This window comes from Aotus nancymaae, unplaced genomic scaffold (genome assembly GCF_030222135.1).
Source record: "Aotus nancymaae isolate 86718 unplaced genomic scaffold, 86718_ANA_hifiasm-v0.15.2.pri h1tg000029l, whole genome shotgun sequence".
Taxonomy (NCBI): Eukaryota; Metazoa; Chordata; class Mammalia; order Primates; family Aotidae; genus Aotus; species Aotus nancymaae.
The window spans coordinates 53,767,206-53,788,842 of record NW_026988442.1 but is presented as its reverse complement, the minus strand read 5'-3'; the positions used below and the strand labels follow the sequence as shown (position 1 = coordinate 53,788,842).

Below are 21,637 nucleotides of genomic sequence, written 5' to 3'. Positions count from 1 at the left end.
AACACCAGAGCAACTCAAAACACACAAACAAGGAGAACCGTTCCATCATGAGGTTCCAGTGTTCTGGACTGTGAAAGACTTAGTCACAGGATTGTCTATACTAAAAATCTCATTACTGATCTCTCAGTTCCTGTTTCCATGGTGATTTTACACACAGTACAGACCTTCCTCGTTTCATACAGCAAGACATAGATTAACAAAGCAGAACCATTTTAATAACTTGAGGTTCATTAGAGAAGCCTTAGACTCTTTTACTAAGCATATCTTCATGTCCACTCTGTATATTTGGGAATGCACATTATAAAAAAGATAAAATAACTCACTTTGTATTACATCTTTTACCATGAGCTTAATGAGGTAGATAATATACCAGATTTTCATAGCACTACAGTGTTATTGTCCCTTACCCACTAGTATTTTTCATACATGCAACCTAACACTTTTTCTAATTACATTTTTTTAAGTATTAGAGCACTAAAAGGAAATGCCATAGACAAAAAGTTCCATGATCCAATAATTTTGTAGTCTTAGGCACAGATGGAGACTTCATTCTACCTTGAAGCTTGTTCAATTTTTATATTTTTAGACATACATTTTCTTCGAAGATGCTAATTTGATGTTTGAAAGTTCCCCATAGTGTATTTCTGGTGTCCCAGAAAACATGTTTGTGATTTTTTTTTTTTTTTTAAGTAACACATGTTCTTCAGTATACAGATTACAGAAGTAACTTTTGCATGCTGTTTGCCATTTTTACTTGTAAAAATGTCTCTTGATTTCTTATTCTGATTATGCTAAACTGTAATAGACCAACTATTTAATTGTAGGATACAGCATTCATCATGAAATGGTTAACTGCACACTATATGCCTCTGTGTTTTCTCTAGTGAATTTGCCTAGCATTTTTCATTCCATATAGCAGAGGTTTTTAAAATTCATTCATTTTAAAGTAGGATTGTTTAAATAATACATAATTGGTTTGAACCTTACCATACTACAATGAGGAATACTTTATCCAGTAAATTTAGAAGATGTATCTTCAGTTTGCCTGAGATATGATGGCTGTGCATACATAGGTTTATACATGTATATAGATAATTTGTGGATTACAAATTTTCAAAGAAACGACATAGTAGTAAAACTATTTTGAAAACCATTTAAATTTCTTTTCATAAATCAAAGTATTTCAGGATATTTTGATCTCTGCAGCTATTTATTATCATCGGGCTCTACTAAGGAAACAGAAAAATAACTGAACAGCCAAGCATAGTGGTTCCTGTAATCCCAGCACTTTGGGAGGTCAGGGTGGGTGGATCACTTGAGGTCAGGAGTTCAAGACCAGCCTGGCCAACATGGTGAAACCCCGTTTCTACAAAAAATACAGAAATTAGGTGGGTGTGGTGGAACACACCTGTAATCCCAATTACTCAGGAGTCTGAGGCACAAGATCACTTGAGCCCGGGAGTTGGATGTTGCAGTGAGCCAAGATCATGCCACTGCACTCCAGCCTGGGTGACAGAGTGAGACTATGTCTTAAAAAAAAAAGAGAAAAATAACTGAAGACCTTATTTATAATATAGAAGTTGATTGCTTTATAGTTCATTTTAAATATATCTTTTATTAACTTAGTTTTATATTTATTTAAATATAGGTCACAAAACCTAAGCTCTGTCCTTTAAACCCAGTTACTTAGATTTTGAAATTGGATTCTGGGTACATAAGAATTTGGTATTTTAGTGTTCTAGTTAGCATCTCAGTGTCCTTTTCTATATTCTGTTTTCTGGGGGATTGCAATAAAAAATATATGAAACAGAGTCAGGTCATAATATTTAAAAGGTATATGCTTCTTCTATTAATTTTGTAATTATTTTGTATTGTTTGAGATATTAATTTCATGAAGTTTTATTAGGGCAAACAGTATGGAATCACGTATCTCATGATTTGTGCTTTCTCTGTCTAAGGTTATTTATTTTAAATAGCTGTTCATAAAGAAGAGTTTAAATGAGCAAGATTGTTACATGGTCTCTGAGAATATGTTCCATTGAGTGAAAAGACAGAATTGCTGAACTACAGTTTTTTAGGGTATATGTTTCCCTTTTCCTGTTTTTTTTTGTTTGTTTGTTTGTTGTTGTTGTTTGTTTGTTTTTTAAGCTCTGAATAGCTTTTTTTAAAAAGTAGATGGTGGGCATCTTACATAAAATTCTAATGGTTTTGGTTTCCATGGTGAAAAATGTTGAGACCCTGACACTACATGCCGCCTAGTATTCCTAAGTCAAAAGCTTTAATATATTGGTAGCCCAGATTTTACCTTGTATTAAACTAAAGCTGAGAACTATCTGAGCATCTTTTTCTTTTCAAGATGGTACATTTTTCCATGTATGTGAAGCCTTGAGGCTTCCACAGTGGTACTTTTTATCTGTAGTTTGTTGCTAGTTCATGTTTCCTTTCCCAGGGTTCCATTCCTGATGAAACAAAGGTTGACTACTGCATAGCTCTGATTTCAGGCCAGTACCTGCGCAGCTATTCCCAGCTATTCCAATTCCTTAGCATTTTACTTAGTCCTCAGCAAAACTCCTTCAAGAATTACTGTATAAGAATGTCTGGAACTCTGGAAACTTACAATAGAAGATGTACAAGTGAAGCAGATCACTTTCTGGTATTAGCCTGACAGTGACTCAGCTCATGTTTCAACGTGTACCAGAGAAACCATATACAATCTTTAATCTTTGTTGAAATTCTAAACTTAAGCAATCAGAACTGTCACAGAACTCTACCACATAAAAGCATTCTGTCAAATAATATAGCAGGAGACACGTCGTTAAAAACCTATCTAAGAATGTCAGCTAGTCTTTCCAGAGGCTAGGAAACAAAACCTTGGATTGAATCTGACATCAAGTTAAAGGTTTAGAATACAGTGGGATTCCCCACTTCTCCCTAAACCTTGTATTCACCTTCTAAAGCAGCTTAATCAGCAGTCCCTAAAAATTTTACTTTGCTTTACATAGCCAAACTTTATTGAACACAGTAAGATAAAGCCACAGTGGCAACATAAAGGGAAGCTGCTGTTGTTACTGGGAATTTGTTTGTTCAACAAATATTTACTGAGCACCTACTGAGTGCTCTGCACCATCCTAGACACTGAGGATGTAACAATAAACAAACCAGATAAAAGTCTTATTGCCCTCATGGAGCTTATATTGTAGTGGGGAGATATGATTATAAGTACTGTACAGAAAGGAAAAGCTGGCCTCCTGTGTAAATGGATGCTGCTTAGATGTTACTTCTATTTAGGAAAATTTTCCTAAGCTCCATTCCCCCAGACACACAGACACACACACACACACCCCATGTCTTCTTTCATAACTGCATTCCTAGGGCCTGGCATGTAATAGGGCCCAGAGGGAGACAGGGAGGGAGGAAGGAGATAGACATTTAAATCCTTAGGATTGTATGTTTAACTCAGAATGTGATAAGAACTTAATTAGAATCTTTGAAGTGAGAGTGAAGCAGCATTTCTGAAAAAAAAAAAGTTTGTTAGTAATATCAGGATTAAATGTGAGGAAGGAATGGCTTGTATTGAAGTCTATCAGAAAATTGGAAAATATATTTCGCAGATATTAGAGAAAGAAAGACATATGGAATTGAATTGGGAAGAGGCAGCATGATCTACACCACCTAAATTTACAGCATAGAAAAACAGAAGTTTGAATGGGTTTTTTTTCCAAGTTCAAGATGGCAAATGGTACATTTAAATAAAAGGAGATAATGAAAGCGATGGGTTTGGCTGGAAGAAACAATGATGAGGTTAGACTTGCCTGTGTTCTTTTAAAAAAGACTGAGAATAAAATAAGCAGATGAACAAGAAAGTTTTCATTGTTTACAATTCTAAAACTTTGTATAGAGTTCCTTTGACTGTAGGTGACATGAACTATAACATAAAATGTGACTCTACCTTCACAGGTTTCATCACTAAGCTCAATAATGTGAACGTTGTATAAGTTTTCATTTTTAATCATTTGGAAGATGGAGGACCCTTTTTAAAATACTTTGTCTTTATTCTCAGTCTCTTGATTAAGAGAGAAGAAGGTATCTGAGAGGTCAATTTTCCAAGGGGAACAGGATCAGTTTTCAGATTGTGATTTAATATTGAGACTTATCCCAAAAAACAGCATTTATGAAATTCAGCAAAATATATTAATGAAGTATAAGTATATGGAAGATTCATATAGGTAAAAGTCAAATGTGCTATGTAAGGTGAAAATATAGCATATAGATTCTAAGATGCTGTTGACAAATATCTGAACCTTTTTTTAGCAAGTTTTTATGTAATATTTTAAACTTTTCTTCTTACAGATGTGCCAAATACTGGTGTAAGCAAATCTAGAGCTTCTGACGCTGTCCATCCCAACAACTATCTTATCAGGACAGAGCCAGAACAAGGAACCCTGTATTCACCAGAACAGACATCTCTCCATGAAAGTGAGGGTCTGTTGTGTTATCTTTTAAGTATTGGATTTATTTTTAAAGATTTTATTATTGAAAGTGAGTGTCAGAAGTGTGTATAATAAAGATATTTCCTGGTTTCATTCTTGCAGGATCATTGGGTAACTCAAGAAGTTCAACACAAATGAATTCTTACTCCGACAGTGGATACCAGGAAGCAGGGAGTTTCCACAATAGCCAGAACGTGAGCAAGGCAGACAACAGACAGCAGCATTCATTTATAGGATCAACTAACAACCATGTGGTGAGGAATTCAAGAGCTGAAGGACAAACACTGGTTCAGGTAAGCTAAACACATCAAGATCTCTGGAAAGAAATACCCTCCGGCCGGGCGTGGTGGTGAGCGCCTGTGATCCCAGCACTTTGGGAGGCCTAGTTGGGGGGATCGCCTGAGGTCAGAAATTCAAGACCAGCCTGGCCAACATGGTGAAACCCTGTCTCTACTAGAAATACAAAAAATAGCTGGGCGTGGTGGTGAGCGCCTGTAATCCCAGCTACTTGGGAGGCTGAGAGAGGAGAATTGCTTGAACCCAGGAGGCGGAGGTTGCAGTGAGCTGAGATTGTGCCATTGCACTCTGGCCTGGGCAACAGAGTGAGACTCCATCTCAAAAAAAAAAGAAAGAAATACCCTTCTAGTTGAATATCTGTTAGAGGTATTTCTTATTAAAAATCAATATGTACAGTTTGTATAGAATGAATAAAATAGCAAATTCATTTATTCTACTTGAGATACAATGTTAAATATGTTTGTTTCTATGAGTTAGCTCCCATTGATGAATTCTGATGACACAGTAGAGTAATTCTTCTGGAAACAACAAGTTTGGCATGAGGAGAAGAGTTTAAGGGGAATGTAAGAGGGTTGCATGAAATGTTTTGGTCCCTGAGGGGTTGAATTCCTAAAAATAATAGGGCTAAAATATGCTATAAAAAGCTCTAGAGGGTAGGGCGCTATTCCCACACCTGCATAAAATGGGATTTGCCCATTCTAACCAAAGATTATTACCGTCATCTCTAGAATTGTTCTCTAACAGTACATTTCTCTCACTAGAATGTAGATATTCCTGCTTAAAGAAAGTTATTGTATAGAAACATATCCATTCTGTTAAGTTAGGGTTTTCAACATGAAAGCAAAAAACATATATTGCATGTATATTTATAAAACTCTTTAGCTCCTTTCTCATTACCACTGTATTCACCTCATCCACCAACATGTGCCAGGATTCAGAGAGGCAATAGGAGTTCTGCATGGTGGTGACCAGTGAGGATAACTATGCCAGGACCCCAAAACCCAGTGCTTGCTTTGGAGCTGAAAAGTAGCAAGATGATCAAATAAGTTAAGTGGACACTTGCTTCTTCCAATGCAATACAGGAAGCTCTCCAGGTGCAGCAGTGGGTCACAGTTCCCAGTGCCCACAGAGAAACATAATACGACTTTGACACTTTTGCTCAGCAACTCAGGAGAAATTTCAAAGTCATTTAAAACATGTTTGTATTAAACACAAATATAGCACATGAATTTTTCAAGCTAAAATAGGAAATCTTGTGCATGTGGCAAGCAACTTCAGGCTGTACCCCCAGTCCTCACATTATACATTTGCTCCTTTGCTGTCAGGGATGCTTTGGTGGAAAAGTTTGAGAAGCGCTGGACTAAATGCTTATAGGAGTTCATCTGCTTAGGTGAATTTCTATGTCACCAGGTCTGGAATTACACTTTTCAACAGCAGTTACCTTATATCTATATAAATTTTATAGCCCTTAATAGTGATCATGTAAACGCTTTTTTCTTTAACTTACGAGTAAGTAAGTTAATTTTGTCACTAGAGCCTAAGAATTGTTTGCAGTGGAGTGTCTGAGACTTAATTTGCATGTAGTCTAGGCAACACATTTTCTAGTTGTCTGGATCAACTATCACTTCATTTTGGTAGTTGCAAGTCATGGGATTTTCTTTGCATTTTTTTAGCACTATTACCACCCAATCACACTGTTTTTTTGTTTTTTTTTTTAATTAGTAGAGACAAGGTCTCACTCTGTTACCCAGGCTGGAGTGCAGTATGGCACAGTCACAGCTGAATATAGCCTCAATCCTTGGGCTCAAGCGATCTTCCTGACTCAGCCTCCTGGAGTAGCTAAGACTACGGGCACATACTACCACGCCCAGCTAATTTTTTTGCTTGTGTGTTTTCTCTAGAGGCTGAGCCTCACTATGTTGCCCAGGCTGGTGTCGACCTCTTGGTCTCAAGCAATTCCTCCCTCCTCAGCCTCCCAAAGTGTTGGGATTATAGGTGTCAGCTACCACACCCAGCCCCAACCATGCATGTTGACTTTCTAGCTATCTACTAATTTTTAAACCCCATCTTTTTGCCTTGTTGGTTTACCATCCTCTTTCCTCCCCATGTCTTCTCCACTGCTGTTACCTTCCCCAAACTATTGAACTTGAGCACACAGTGAGATCTCACAGCAAATGTGTCAGCCAGCCCAGTTGCATGTGACACCTGGAGGCAAAGCACACACCCTCGTATGACCTCTAAGGGTATACAAAGCCCTTATCTGATCCCTGCTTCCTTCCTTACCTCCCCAACTAAAAGTGGATGTGGGTTGATGACAGCTAGACTCTAGCAGTCACTGAGGAGGTAACAGAGCAGCCTGGTCCTGGGCATCTAACCTGAAGCCCTGTGTCTGTTTTCATTTCTTAGTCAACTCTCCTTTTTTCCATGCCTGTTCTATTTGGACCCCTTCTCCAGTCCAGCCATTCCTTTTTATTGCTTCACAGCATCAAGAACAGTGTCCAGCACCTGCTGTAATTGCAGGAATCAACAGATTCGTAGTAGGATCAGCCATGGCAGAAATGTTCATTTTCTATCCTGGTCTTTTCCAGCTGGCTAGGCCAAGAATCCAACAGAGGCTTTGAGCACTCCTCCTGCTGGAATAGATTTTGGGGTGCCTCTTTTTGCATCTCTTTAAATCCAACTAAAGCTAAGAACTCATAGATCAGAAGGGGTAAAAAGAAATGGCTAAAGTCAGGAGAAGCTAAGCTTGATCTAAAGGAATCAACAAATTTGCTTAGAGCACCTGTGTAGCCAAGCTATTCCCCGAAGTAAATTCATAGTGGAGAGCGCCAGACCCACGCTTGATCCAAATGTTCGTTTATTCTACATTGAAAGAATATATTCCTTTTGTTAATGGGACCAACCCATAAAGAAAAACCATGATAAATATTCTACTAAGCTACATTTGGACTGATATATTCAAATTATATTTAAATTCTTCTTTTACATAAATGCATTGCCTTGGCCAAACTTTGCATCACAGGGAATGAAGTAAGCACATTGTTCCAGTGCCCCTTCACGCTCATGAATTACATGTAGCACTTAGAATAAAACATTTTATGTGCTGTGAAAAACACATAGGCAAGAGTGAAAAATGTAAAGATAAAAAAGGAGTATTAAATGTCTTCAGATCTGTTTTTACTGGTTGATTTTAGCATTTGGTTTAAACCACCAAAAAAAAATATGTAGAACAAGCAAAGCACCGTGAGGAAAAGTTAATGTCTGACTCAAAGCATAAAAAGGAAAAGAAACTCAGACACCTAAAATAAATAGTGGATTCACATTCTGTAGTGAGCTATGTGTATTTATTTTGTAATGGCAATGAACACAAAACCCTGGATAAACCCATTCTCTTTTTTCCCCCCTTTCATCAGCCATCAGTAGCCAATCGGGCCATGAGAAGAGTTAGTTCAGTTCCATCTAGAGCACAGTCTCCTTCTTATGTTATCAGCACAGGCGTGTCTCCTTCAAGGGGGTCACTGAGAACTTCTCTGGGTAGTGGATTTGGCTCTCCGTCAGTGACTGACCCCCGACCTCTGAACCCCAGTGCATATTCCTCCACCACATTACCTGCTCCGCGGGCAGCCTCTCCGTACTCACAGAGACCCGCCTCCCCAACAGCTATACGGCGGATTGGGTCAGTCACCTCCAGGCAGACCTCCAATCCCAACGGACCAACCCCTCAGTACCAAACCACCACCAGAGTGGGGTCCCCACTGACCCTGACGGATGCACAGACTCGAGTAGCTTCCCCATCCCAAGGCCAGGTGGGGTCGTCGTCCCCCAAACGCTCAGGGATGACCGCCGTACCACAGCATCTGGGACCTTCACTGCAAAGGACTGTTCATGACATGGAGCAATTCGGACAGCAGCAGTATGACATTTATGAGAGGATGGTTCCACCCAGGCCAGACAGCCTGACAGGTACGTACAAGGTAACAGTATTACATAAAACCCAGTGAGGAAATCTTCCATGTAACTAAAGCTGAAACAGAGAATGAAAAAGTGGAAAAGGCTCATTCATGTTTTTAATCTCAGAATTTACACTATAAACTTAAGGTTAACTTGTCTTTCAGGCTCTGTAATTCTTAGTACATGAAATTACATTCATTTTTATCAATAGACTCCTTTTGCAATGTTTTGTAATATTTTCTCCCTCAAAATATTAGGATTTAAAATGTACTTTTTTTTTCTTTTTTTGCATTTCAGAAGTATTAGTTGGAATTCTAAGCTGTTGACCAATTTTTTTTTAGTGAATATTTTTTACCAGCCAGGCCTACCCCTAAACATACCCTAAAGTTACGTTAAAAGGGGGTATCAGAATATGTGTTTAAATGTTTAAATGTTTTCTTTAGAAATACTTTGGTAATGTAGACTAGAATATGAATTTTATCCCCTACTTGATTTTGGCATTTTAATGGAAAATTTTGGCACAAAGTCATTATAAATTACCTTTACACACCACTCCGATTAAAGCAGAAAGACCGGGTCCCTAATGCAGCTGTTCCAACTTCAGGGTTTTTCGTGGAGGATTTCCCACATGATGGAAAGATTTGGTTCTTTTAAATAAAATGCAATGTAACTTTAGTGTTTTAAATTATATTTTAAAAGTAACATATACAAAATGGTAAAAATTAAAACTGTGCAAGAAAATATGAAATAAATGAAAGTCTCAAGCTCCTCTTTTCCCCTCACCCACTCCCATCACAGTTGATATGACTTCCAGAACATTCTTTGCATTTACAGATTTACACAATCCATGCAAATCTGCACACACATTGTTTTTCTTTTTTTTTTGAGACGGAGTTCCGCTCTTGTTACCCAGGCTGGGGTGCAATGGCGCGATCTCGGCTCACCGCAACCTCTGCCTCCTGGGTTCAGGCAATTTTCCTGCCTCAGCCTCCTGAGTAGCTGGGATTACAGGCACGCGCCACCGTGCTCAGCTAATTTTTGTATTTTTAGTAGAGACGGGGTTTCACCATGTTGACCAGGATGGTCTCGATCTCTTGACCTCGTGATCCACCTGCCTCGGCCTCCCAAAGTGCTGGGATTACAGGCTTGACCCACCGCGCCCGGCCCGTGTGTTTTCTTTTCTACTGAGAGAATTCTATCATACATATCTTCTATACTTTGTTCTTTTCACTTACTATGTCCAAGAGCTCTACCTCATTCTTAATAGATTCATGGGATTCATTTTTTATAGATATATCGTAATTTCTTTGTCATTTTCCTATTAATGGACATTTAGGTTGTTTGTTATGTTTAGCTGTTAGAGATGATGTAGTATACATTCTTCTTCCTGCATATTTCACATAAGTACTAGAGTAACTGGGATCCAGTAGAATTGCTGCATCAGAATACGTGTTTATTTTTACTTTGAGAGATATTACTTAGAATTACCTTCTAAGAAAGTTACACACGGATTTATATCTCTGCCAGTAATTTGAGCGCCTGTTTCTCTAGACCTTGTCTACACTGCACTAACGCTGCATATTCCAAGTTTTTCATCTTTGCCAGTCTGATGGGTAAAAAGCTGTAACTCATTGTTTTAAAGGGCTTTTATTGAGTTATGACTGAGGTTGGAGATTTCCTATGTTTATCAACTGCTTTATTTCATTTTTTTAAACTATAAATTCAAGTCTGTCTATTTTTATAATTTGTGAAAGCTTTTTTTTTTTTGTTACTAGCAATAGCACCTCGTAATATGCTTCTCAAGTATTTTTTCCATTTTGTCACTTGTCTTTTTATTTCATTTTGGGGATTTTTAAATTTACAAAGCTGTTTAACATTTTTATATAGTAAAATTAGTATCTCTTTATGGCTTCTAGGAAAGTTTAAGCCTTCTTGAGATTTTTCTGATTGAATAATTTTGCCTGGAGAATTTGTATTGAACTTGATTTTTGAGCTCAAATAAATTCTTAGTGGAGAAACTACCTCTTTTTCATTCACCCATCCAGGAAGTGTGCTTGGCATAGATGTTTTCTGGAATGCCTCTGAAACGTATGCAGCAAAATGATGTAGGAATTATTTATGAAATTCTACCTCCCAAGGAAACCTTAGAAAATCTGAGGACTTCCATATTCCCCGTGTGTGTATAGAACAGCTATGCAGAAATCTCTGCTCTTAAGAGAGTAAAGACGAGACAAGAGGAGGGAAGCCAGCACATAAATTATTGTCTCCATGTTTAACCCTAAGAGGGCTCATTTCCTCTGGTTTAAACAGACTGTTTTTCTGACAATGCAGGTAAAATTAGACTTTGTTTTGGATGGGGGGCAAGTATATATAATGTCTATTTATTAGGCCTAGCCCCTAAGTGACTTTTTTCTAGAAATACTGCTGTGTTCTCAAGAAGCAAAGTGTTCTTGATATCAAAGGACTAATATCCTGCTAATTGATAAGCCTAAAGCAATGTTTTGTACTAGATTCAGGGGCTTGGATATTTGGTCATCATAGTTTAAATGATGACACAAACTTACTTTCTACTACAGGAAAATATATATGTCCTAAAATGCTCATTTCGGAATAATCATAGCATGTCAAGAAAACTTTTGAGGAGATAAAGAATTGATCTTTGAAAGATAAATTTATGTTTATTTCTAATGCCATAAATATAAAGGTTTTGAATCACATGGAATCACTATAATAGTAGCTAAACTAATATGTGTTTGTAGAATTGCAAATAGAAAGTATTGGTTGGATAAATAATACAGTGGCATATCAGTGTTTTCCATTATTTGGAAGGAGAAGTAATGTTATTAAAAATTAATCTGTGGAAATACTTTTGAAAAAATTATTTCAATAACAATTATAGAACATAATTATTTGAATTCCAGTTTCAATAATCGTAAGTTACAGTGAGCTTTCTACACATATTCTGCTTAATCTACAGAGGCTGTTTACTGTAATTTTTTTAAATGCTAATCTGTAGGGCTATATCCACATGTTTTTAAACATGGGTAAACAAAAATAGTAGTAGACATTATTATGTTATTCAGAAGGGAAAGTGCTACATCTCAGTACAGTTCTAAGTCTTTTATTTCCCATTATAGCCTATCACATAATAGTAATTTCAATTTACTAATGATCCTTTAACAAGTGAATATCTGCTAGTTACTTTTTATAGTTCTAAATGGCAAAGAGCTCATTTTGTTACCTTTCTCATGAAATCATAGTCAGTGTTTACAAACCTTTCAGACTGCATGGATTCCAGTGAAGAATCTAGCCAGATACTTATAGAATGCAAATATAACATTGTAATCATGATGCAGAATGCTTTGTCTTATTTCACATCCCAGTGTGGTAGTGGAAGCACGGGGACTCAACAAACATCAGAAGCATCCAGTCCTCAGCTTGGCTCTGTCCAAGTGTAAATAATCCTCAGTGTCTTGCACTGAGTCAAGAGTGTCTGTGGCTCTAGTGGGTGCCTCGTATTGATAAGATTATCAAGGACTAGGTACATTCACCTGTCTGCTTCATGTCGCTGTTAACAAAAACTGTGCACTTTTGTCTAAGATACTCATGGGCTCCATAAGGGAATAGAGTTTAGACTGTGCTAAAACAAATAATAGTAATAATAATATTGAGAAATTGGCTAGTGACTAAAAAGCTGAAATGTTCACAAGGGAATTTTGCAATAGTAATCAATCATTTTTAGGGTTGGTTTCCATGGCCCCCTTCTTGGTGGGCTTACCTTCCTCTTTAACCTGATGTTCATGGAGGACTCTGGAGTTCAGACTTTTTCACATCACATGCCATTGCTCCATGAGGGATAGCTGTGTCCAGTGTTGGGTGTATAATGACAGAGCACTGACCTGTGGTTTCCTCTCAGCTCTGCAAGGAAGTAGCTCTCCAATGGGGCCGAATCACATTTCCTTTTGGACTCTTCTTTTCTCGGTTTTGAAATGAGGTTTGGCTGGATAAGTTCCCAGTTATAAGATTGCATAAACCTGTGGTCTTTGTTATAGCAAGAGGGGAGCCAGTAGCTAAAACCCACGTTGATTCATTTAGTTTCTTTCCATGTCACATTGCTGTCCAGAGGAGGTAATAATCACTCACTTTAGAAGCTTTATGCATACATTAACTTTCTTGCCACTCCTCACTAAGCAACATATAATTGGCGCTCATATTCAGGCCCATTTGCTTTTACTTGTGATTTGATTAACTGAGCTCACAGGATGGGAACAATCTTTTTTTTTTTTTTTTTTGAGATGGAGTCCCTGTTGTTCATGCTGGAGTTCAGCGGCATGATCTTGGCTCACTGCAACCTCTGCCTCCCAGGTTCAAGCGATTCTCTGCCTCAGCCTCCCAAGTAGCTGGGATTACAGGCACCTGCTATCACACACAGCTAATTTTTGTATTTTTAGTAGAGACAGGATTTCACCATGTCGGCCAAGCTGGTCTTGAACTCCTGACCTTGTGATCCACCCTCCTCAACCTCTCAAAGTGCTTGGATTACTGGCGTGAGCCACCATGCCAGGCCAGTCTTATCTTTTTGTAATTACTTAGTTTGTTAATGATTTGCCATTTTTTTAAAGCAAATATATGCTGACTAGCTTCAGCTATGTTTGTGCTTTCTCTTATATTTGGGATGTACCCCTTAGTTGATATTTCTACAGTGACAGACTTTACTTACCAATGATGCAAATCACAAACTTCTGAGCATCATAATATAGAAAATACTCATTCCATCTTTTTAAGAAAATGAAATATTTGGGTTTGCAGTATACATTTTTATCATGAGTCCCATGTGTAAACATTAGTTATTAGCAGTTTGAATCAAAATATTTAAAATGATTTAATGTTCATGTACTACTAACTTTGTATTTTTTCTTTATACTAGAAAGAAGGTAAACAAGAATCTGGTATGTGAGTTCTTATAAAAACAACAGTTTTTGGGTTTGATTTTTAAAAAAAAAAAGAAACAATGATAAATAGGAAAATAGTATTTTATAGTACTTAACATTATTAGTTCACTGATAATACAAAACTTACAGCATAAAATTTCTAGTGTTTTTCTGTAAAAATTATATGTGAGTTAATAAACTTTTCAAAACAGCTTTTTTTCCTTTTTTTCTTTTTTTTTTTTTTTTCTTTGATACTGAGTTTCACTCTTGTTGCCCAGGCTGGAGTACAGTGGTGCAATCTTGGCTCACCGCAACCTCCATCTCCCAGGTTCAAGCGAATCTCCTACCTCAGCCTCCCAAGTAGCTGGGATTACAGGCATGTGCCACCATGCCCGGCTAATTTTGTATTTTTAGGAGAAACAGCATTTCTCCATGTCTCAAACTCCCAACCTCAGGTGATCTGCCCACCTTGGCCTCCCAAAGTGCTGGAATTACAGGCATGAGCCACCACCCCTGGCCCAAAACAGCTTTTAAAGATCAGCCTTTACCAAGTACATTATGTAGGCATTCTCTTAGATGTTGGGATTTAAAGAGGTATGAGATGGTGGGCCTTGTGCCCAGAGAGAAGCTGATTGTCCACTAAATGAGACTGGTAGGTCTGCAGGGCAGGAAGAGAGCAGCATGAACCACTGCTTGTATAAGACTTTTAAAGTGAAATGATAAAATAATAGGTCATTCTCTGTTTGGTCACCATCATAAAGTAGCTTATTGGAGGATGAATCTCAGCATATCAAATCAATTAATTTTTTAATTTTCTTAGAAGACCTACTTTTATCTTGCTGACAAGAGAAAGTTTCATTTAAAAAATATATATGAAGTCCTTTTCACTTGTGGCATTTCTCTTTGGTATAACTTACTAGTTTTAGTGTTTAGACTTAACACTTAGTCCTATTGGTTAGGATTTTCTTTAGTATGTATCTATATATATATGTATTTATTTATTTATTTTGAGACAAGGTCTTACCTGGTCACCCAGGCTGGAGTGCAGCGGCATGATCTTTGTTCACTGCAGCCTCGACATTCTGGGTTCAAGCAATCTTCCGGCCTCAGCCTCCCAAGTAGCTGGGATCACAGACATGCACCACCACACCCAACTAATTTTTTGAAATTATTTTTTATAGAGATGGGGTCTCACTCTGTTGCCCAGAGTGCTCTCAAATTCCTGAGCTCAAGCCATTCTCCCACCTCTGCCTTTCAAAATGCTAGGTTTAAGGGGTTAGGATTTTCATTAGAGTTTATGTTTTTAACCTCAATGTGATTATCTCGGTTCTTAATGATGTAATTTTCGTGCCTCTAGGCTTACGGAGTTCCTATGCTAGTCAGCACAGTCAGCTTGGGCAAGACCTTCGTTCCGCTGTGTCTCCTGACTTGCACATTACTCCTATATATGAGGGGAGGACCTATTACAGCCCAGTGTACCGCAGCCCAAACCACGGAACTGTGGAGCTCCAAGGATCGCAGACGGCGTTGTATCGCACAGGCTCAGGTGGGCGTCAGCTCTGTTTACTGATTTCCCGAATTCACAGGCTCCATAGTAGAAGCATTTTATTGAGGTTGGGTTCCCTGTTAGAAGGAAATCATGTTGCCCATTTGGTTGTCAGATAAGCAGCTGTGACAGCAGATCAATAAGCAATAAAACAGGTTCATTTAGTACCTATTTACAGGTGATATATTTTTACCTTAGTACAATCTAATCAATGAACATAGTGATTATACTGTTAGTTCAGGAATAAGTTTGTAAAACTGTAAATCTGACTCTACTCAGGTTAGCTGCATATTCAATATCAAAAGGAAAGCACTGTTGGAATATTTCTTTGTAATTTTTTGCCGAACAAGTTTTTGGAGAAAATCCATACATGAGTTACTTGGCTATCTTTGGTTTAGCAAGCATGAAGCCCAAGTATATTTGGCATTACTCCTTTTAAATGTTGGATGTTCTCTGAATAGATAAATGTAGAATGTGAAATAGATACCCCTTGCAATGGACTCAAACCAAGACAGGATTCAATAGCGACATTTTATAAAAGCAGGGAGCTGGAGCATCACACCCTTGTACTGCCAGTCCTCATGTTTATGCCACACCATCAAGGCTGGTAGAGCGGAAGCTGTAGCCCATGGTGCTGTGAGCTGCCAGGTCGTGCTGCAGGGCTGGCTCATGCAGTCTCAAGACTGCTTTTTCTTTTCTTTTAAGAAATATCACAGATTTATTAACATGCTTACAAATGAACCCTAGGTAGCAATAATAACCCCTCAAAGGCACAACTCTAGGAGACATACCTACCAGAACGCCAGATTGGGAAGACTGTATTTGAATTGGTTCTTTACAGGAAATTGACAGTTTGATCCACTGAGGGATTTATCATTGAATAAAATGTACCAATTTGTAATAGATGTTAATAAAGAAATATTTCACTTTTTCTTATGTCTGTAAATTGAGGAATTCCTTTAATAGGACTAAGAAATAGATATTTATTATGTTTTTAATTGCAGGAAAATATGTATACAGTTACTGGAGAGATACCCACTGCAATAATTAGGAAAGTCATGTTAAATACAGTGTACAGTATCTTTACAATAGCATTATATAATAATTTAGGGGAGTAGCTGTAGAATAATTTGATATATAAGTCTTTTTTCTCTCTTGTGAAGTAGATTTTCCAGTGTTACTACAATCCACAGGTCTAGAAACAAAATGTATGGTAGTCTCTATCTATGGGGAATATGTTCCAAGACTATCAGTGGATGCCTGAAATGGCAGATAGTCCTGAATCCTGTATATACTATGTACTTTCCTATACATTCATTCATGTGATAAAGTTTAATTTATAAATCAGGAACAGTAAGAGATTAACAACAATAACAAGTAATGAAATAGAACAATTAAATAAAACAAGGATTGCTGCAGTGCTAAAATAGTTGATCTAATAGTCAAGACAGCTGCTAAATGTCTAACATGCTAGTAGCATCTATAGCATGGGTACAATGGACAAAGAGATTATTCACATCCCAGTGGGATCACAGCCGAATGGCACAAGATTTCATCATATTACACAGAATGGCATGCAATTTAAAACTTATGAATTACTTATTTCTGGAATTTTCCATTTGATATTTTTGGATAACAGTTGACCATGGGTAACTGAAACCACGGAAAGCAAAGCCAAAAGATAAGGGCGGACTCCTGTAAGAACAAAATAAGTAACCTGCGTACACTAAGTGTTAAAATTTTGATGGTTTTAGTTACTTACAAATTTGAGTAAATACCTTGTTTTTAACCACTAGAATGAAATTAAGAAATTTTGCTATTTTATCATTTATCACTAAGATTCTTGAATTTCTCTCAATTTTATTACTGAACCTTAATGAACATATTAGACCTATTATATAAGCAGAGTTGTAGTTTCACTTTTGCTCTTTCTTGCTAATAAAATTAAAATATTGATATACATTAAAAAGTTAAGTACCCTTTTTAGCACTAATAAGGTAGAATTTTAAAATCTAAAAGTAAGCAATTTATATAATTGCCAAAAACTATAGTCCTTAAAATTAAAAATGTTTTACCTTTTATTAAAGTGTTATCTCATGGAGAACATACTAATCTTTTTCAAAATGTTGACTTTCTAGTAGGTATTGGAAATCTACAAAGGACGTCCAGCCAACGAAGTACCCTTACATACCAAAGAAATAATTATGCTCTGAACACAACAGCTACCTACGCGGAGCCCTACAGGCCTATACAATATCGAGTGCAAGAGTGCAATTACAATAGGCTTCAGCACGCAGTGCCAGCTGACGATGGCACCACAAGATCCCCATCAATAGACAGCATTCAGAAGGACCCTAGGCAAGTACCAGTTAGGAATTTCTAGAAGGCTACAGTATTGCACGAGTCAGCCATTTCTTCCATTTTGACGTATTTTTAAGTTGCTAAGTCTATTGTATTATCATTAATTCCATATCTATTAATACTTCCAGTTGTATTCCAGCTATGTGGGTCATTGAGGTTAATTTCATTTTAAAGATAGATTCCTTCTTTCCATCCTTTCATAATAAGTTAGAAAATGCACAGATCCTTGGGAATATCTGCAGCAGTCATCACTGAAATACTTTATCAAGACAACTACCTGAAATAGCCTCTTAGAATTAAACAAGGCTTTGAAGGATCACTTTTCGCTTTGCCCTTATGCTGACCAACTTCTTGGATAACAACTTCAAAAAATGGATATGATTATTACAAACTGCAGAAAGACCAATGCCATATACATTTTGAATCATAGTTGTCAACAATATATAATGCTTTTAATTAACTAGGTCCTTTGAAAACACTTTCTGACATTTAGGAGAAGATAGTCTTTGTAAGAAATTCTATCTAATAAGCAAAAAGTATTTGGCAAATCATAGACATTTTCTCCTTCTGATTTTATTTGGCCCTGTAAACAGCATTTTTTATTAAGTTAAGTATGAGTCATTAATACGTGATTGATTTTGAAAAACTGACCTTGTCCTTAAAGCCATTTGAAATATTCAGGAAATAAAGATATTTTGAAACTAAAAGAGAATTTTTATTTCTGAAAGGGTGAAATTGTTGCTAAATTTTAAGCAGCTTTAGTGTTATTTTAAGGTGTGCATGCAAGATTTCATTCACTCTTCGCCCACAAATAGTTGCTTCACTAGAAAATTGTTATAATTATCAATTCATTTTTAGCAACCTACCAACTTGTTTTATGTGAATTAAAATGATGAGTGAGGTTTTGGTCATTAAAACAAAATGACTAAAGATACTTCAGAGTTAAATGGGAAGTCCACTGCTTCACTAAAATCACTTCACTTATTCACTTTTATTCCTAATCTTTAAGCTTTATAAATGCATTTGGTTCTGCTATTCCTGGTTTGCCACCTTTTTGTCATTTTAAGAAGTTTCAGAAATAACTTGTCTAATAACACCTACAGCTTGTCAGAGATACTCTTACTGATTTTGTTTTTTCAAATCCTCAAAATGACAAAAAACTAAGGCACCCAAATAGATGCAGAAATTCCCAAAAGGGTTTTGAATTGTAGGTAATTGAGACCATCCCTTGGCTGGACCTGAAGAGAAAATAATAGCTACTTAGAAAGGCAGTGAAGTGTGATGAGAGCTTTGAGTTTAATATGTGTCCCTGAAGACTTCACTTTTGACCTCTAATATGAGTTGATTTGCTATAAACAAGAATTTCATGTATGGTAATATACCTCAGCTATTCATAGTATGATAATTTCATAGTCTAATGCATAATCAAAGCTGTTATGGCTAGCTTTGATTATGTGAAACTTTACTGATAATGCTTTTTGTAAGGTGAATAAATGATTACCTTATATTGGTAGGTGCATTTATTCCAGCTGAAACTGGAATTCAGGTGACTTTGAAGTTTGGATATTTAAACCAAAATTAAAAGCTCATGACAACTATTTTTAGTTTTGAAAATAGCAACTTGAGTTTTTATTCACTGGTAAGCCTTTATCATTAATGCTACATTATAGTTAGCCTGAAAAACTCTATAAGACTGAAGAAGTTATAAAAGGAAATCTATGAGGTTTTTTTATAGTTATCTACTTGGAAACCAAATTTATTAATAATACCAATGATGCTTCTGAAAGGAGTAACATAAAAGACTTCCTGTATATTCACGTTCCCATCTCAACTCATTTCCCTTTGACCTAAAGGACTTCTTTAGCCTTTCTTGTGTTGCATGTCTGCTTGTAACAAATTCTGTCAGCTTTAGTTAATCTGAAAATATTTCACTTTTTTTTTAAAGGATATTTTTTGGTAGATATACAATTCAGGATTTACAGGTGTATATTTTTTTCTTTTAGTATTTTAAAAGGTATCATTCATTGTCTTCAGACCTCCATTGTTTCTGTTGATAAGGCAGGTATCATGTGTATCATTCTTCTCATTATATAATGTGACTTCTCTGGCTGCTTTTCAGATTTTTCTCCAGCTTTCAGCTGTTTTATTCTGATGAACCTAAGTATAATTTTCTTTGCATTTAACTTGCTTGGGGTTCACTGAGAATCTTGTAATGTAGGTTGTTGTTTTTGTCAAAATTGGGAAATTGTCAGCCATTAATTCTTTAAGTTTTTTTTTTTTTTTTTTTTTTTTGGCTCCAAACTCTTTTCTTTCCTTCTGGGACTCCAATTAAACACACAGGATCAGTTTATTATTTCACAGATTACTGAAGCTGTCTTCATTTTTCAAATCTTTTTTCCTTATATTCTTATAATATAGTGTTATATTCGATTATATTATAATCAAATTTTTTATTGATGCCTTCAAATTTAGTGTTCTTTGTCCTATAGATTACAATCTATTGTGAAGCCCATGCAAATTTGTGTTATTTCCAATACTCGAATTTGGTTCCTCCTTATATGTTCCATGTCCCTATGAGATTCTCGATTTATTCACTCCTTTTATACATCTTTTTCTTTAAGTCTTTGAACACATTTATCATAACTATTTTAATTTTTCCTCTGATAATTTCAACATCTGGGGTCTCTCTGGGTCTTTTTCTATTGGTTGCTTTTTTTTTTTTTTTGCATATTTATAAGTCATATGTTTCTGTTTCTTCTCAAGTTTGGTCATTTTAAATTATATACTGGCTGTTGTAGGTGATACAATATAGGGAATCTGGATTAGGTTGTCTCCTGTTAGGGTGCTGAGTTTTGTTGTGGAAGAGAACTAAATTACTGGCAGATCCTTTCAATCCCATCAAGATTAGTTTTGTTCATTGTTAGGTCTAGTTCATATTTCTTTTTTTTTTTTTTCTTTTAAGCCTTAGAACATGCTCCTTAATCCTAAAACTTGACTAAATTCCCGAGGTGCTCAGTGAGGTCTGCTCTCTGACTAGGCTGAAAGTCAACATCACCTGCTACCTGTTCAGTCATGCAGCAGCCACTCTCCACCAGACCTGTGCATGTGCCCTACAGCCCAGGGTACAACTAAGGACTTGTGGATAGTTCACACGCAAACCTATAGAATCACCTCTGCTTAGCTCCCTTGTCTCCAGCACTCTGCCTTGCACATTCTAACCACTTTGGCACCCCTAAATTCCACTCTCTCCCCACCTCAGCTCATTAAATCCCACACATACTTCTTGGCCTCCACTTCCTGTGTCATGGTCCAGAAAGTGACCCCAGGCAGAAAGCCAGGTAAGCACGGAACTCATTGATGTTTCCCTCCTCTCAAGGATTATTTTCTTGTGTTGCCTGTTGTCGAGGGCCTAAAAACAGTTTTCTCCTACATTTAGCTACAGTTACTTTTATAGTTGTTTATGGTGGGAGGGCAAAATCCAGTATGAGTTACTCTATCATGGTTGGAAACAGAAGTCTGGGCTTAGGTTGTACTGAAGCAAATCCTGGCAGGCATTGATGCCATCTAGCCAGCCTACAAATTGATGGCAATTTTTCCAGGGTAGATTTCTCCTGAATTTACATCAAGGATGGAGTTGAAGCCAAGCAAACCTAATTGCCCAGCTCTGGCAGGAGCCCACCCTCAGGGCTGTCTGGCCCTCATGGTGCCCAGGGATGTCAGGAAATCTTGACCTTCAGTGTCCCATTTAAAGAGGACAAAAATGTATATTTGTAATGATTGTGAGTCATCAAAGAAAGAGTAAATCACACTCTTTGCACTCTGTTAATTACAACAGAGATTTACATAATAGGCTTTAGACAGATTCTCATGAGAAACAATTGACATAGCTTCAATACATAAGGGGAAAACTATTTGTTACCAGGAATTCAACTATTCAGAATGGCTCATTTTTTTTAGGAATGATGAATATTAATAAAACATCTGTATCAGATGTAAAAATATGTAAAATATTTTAGTATTCATTATCACATTTAATCATCACAACCAACCAGTGAAGACTG

General features: G+C 36.8%; 1 protein-coding gene across 11 annotated transcripts in view; it reads left to right on the top strand.

Moving 5' to 3' along the window:
- Positions 1-21,637, top strand: part of PKP4 (plakophilin 4) — a 229,461-nt gene that overhangs the window by 163,709 nt on the left and 44,115 nt on the right. For 4 of the 11 annotated variants that reach the window (XM_012454883.3, XM_012454877.3, XM_012454878.2 and 1 more), the window contains exons 5-9: positions 4,351-4,482; positions 4,593-4,783; positions 8,201-8,750; positions 15,027-15,215; positions 17,354-17,573. In XM_012454883.3, the coding sequence (XP_012310306.1) occupies positions 4,351-4,482; positions 4,593-4,783; positions 8,201-8,750; positions 15,027-15,215; positions 17,354-17,573 (1,282 nt within the window). Of the gene's footprint in view, positions 1-1,990; positions 2,080-4,350; positions 4,483-4,592; positions 4,784-8,200; positions 8,751-15,026; positions 15,216-17,353; positions 17,574-21,637 lie in introns of those variants that run through there. The other 7 variants (XM_064382736.1, XM_012454879.3, XM_064382734.1 and 4 more) reach the window with 4 other exon arrangements.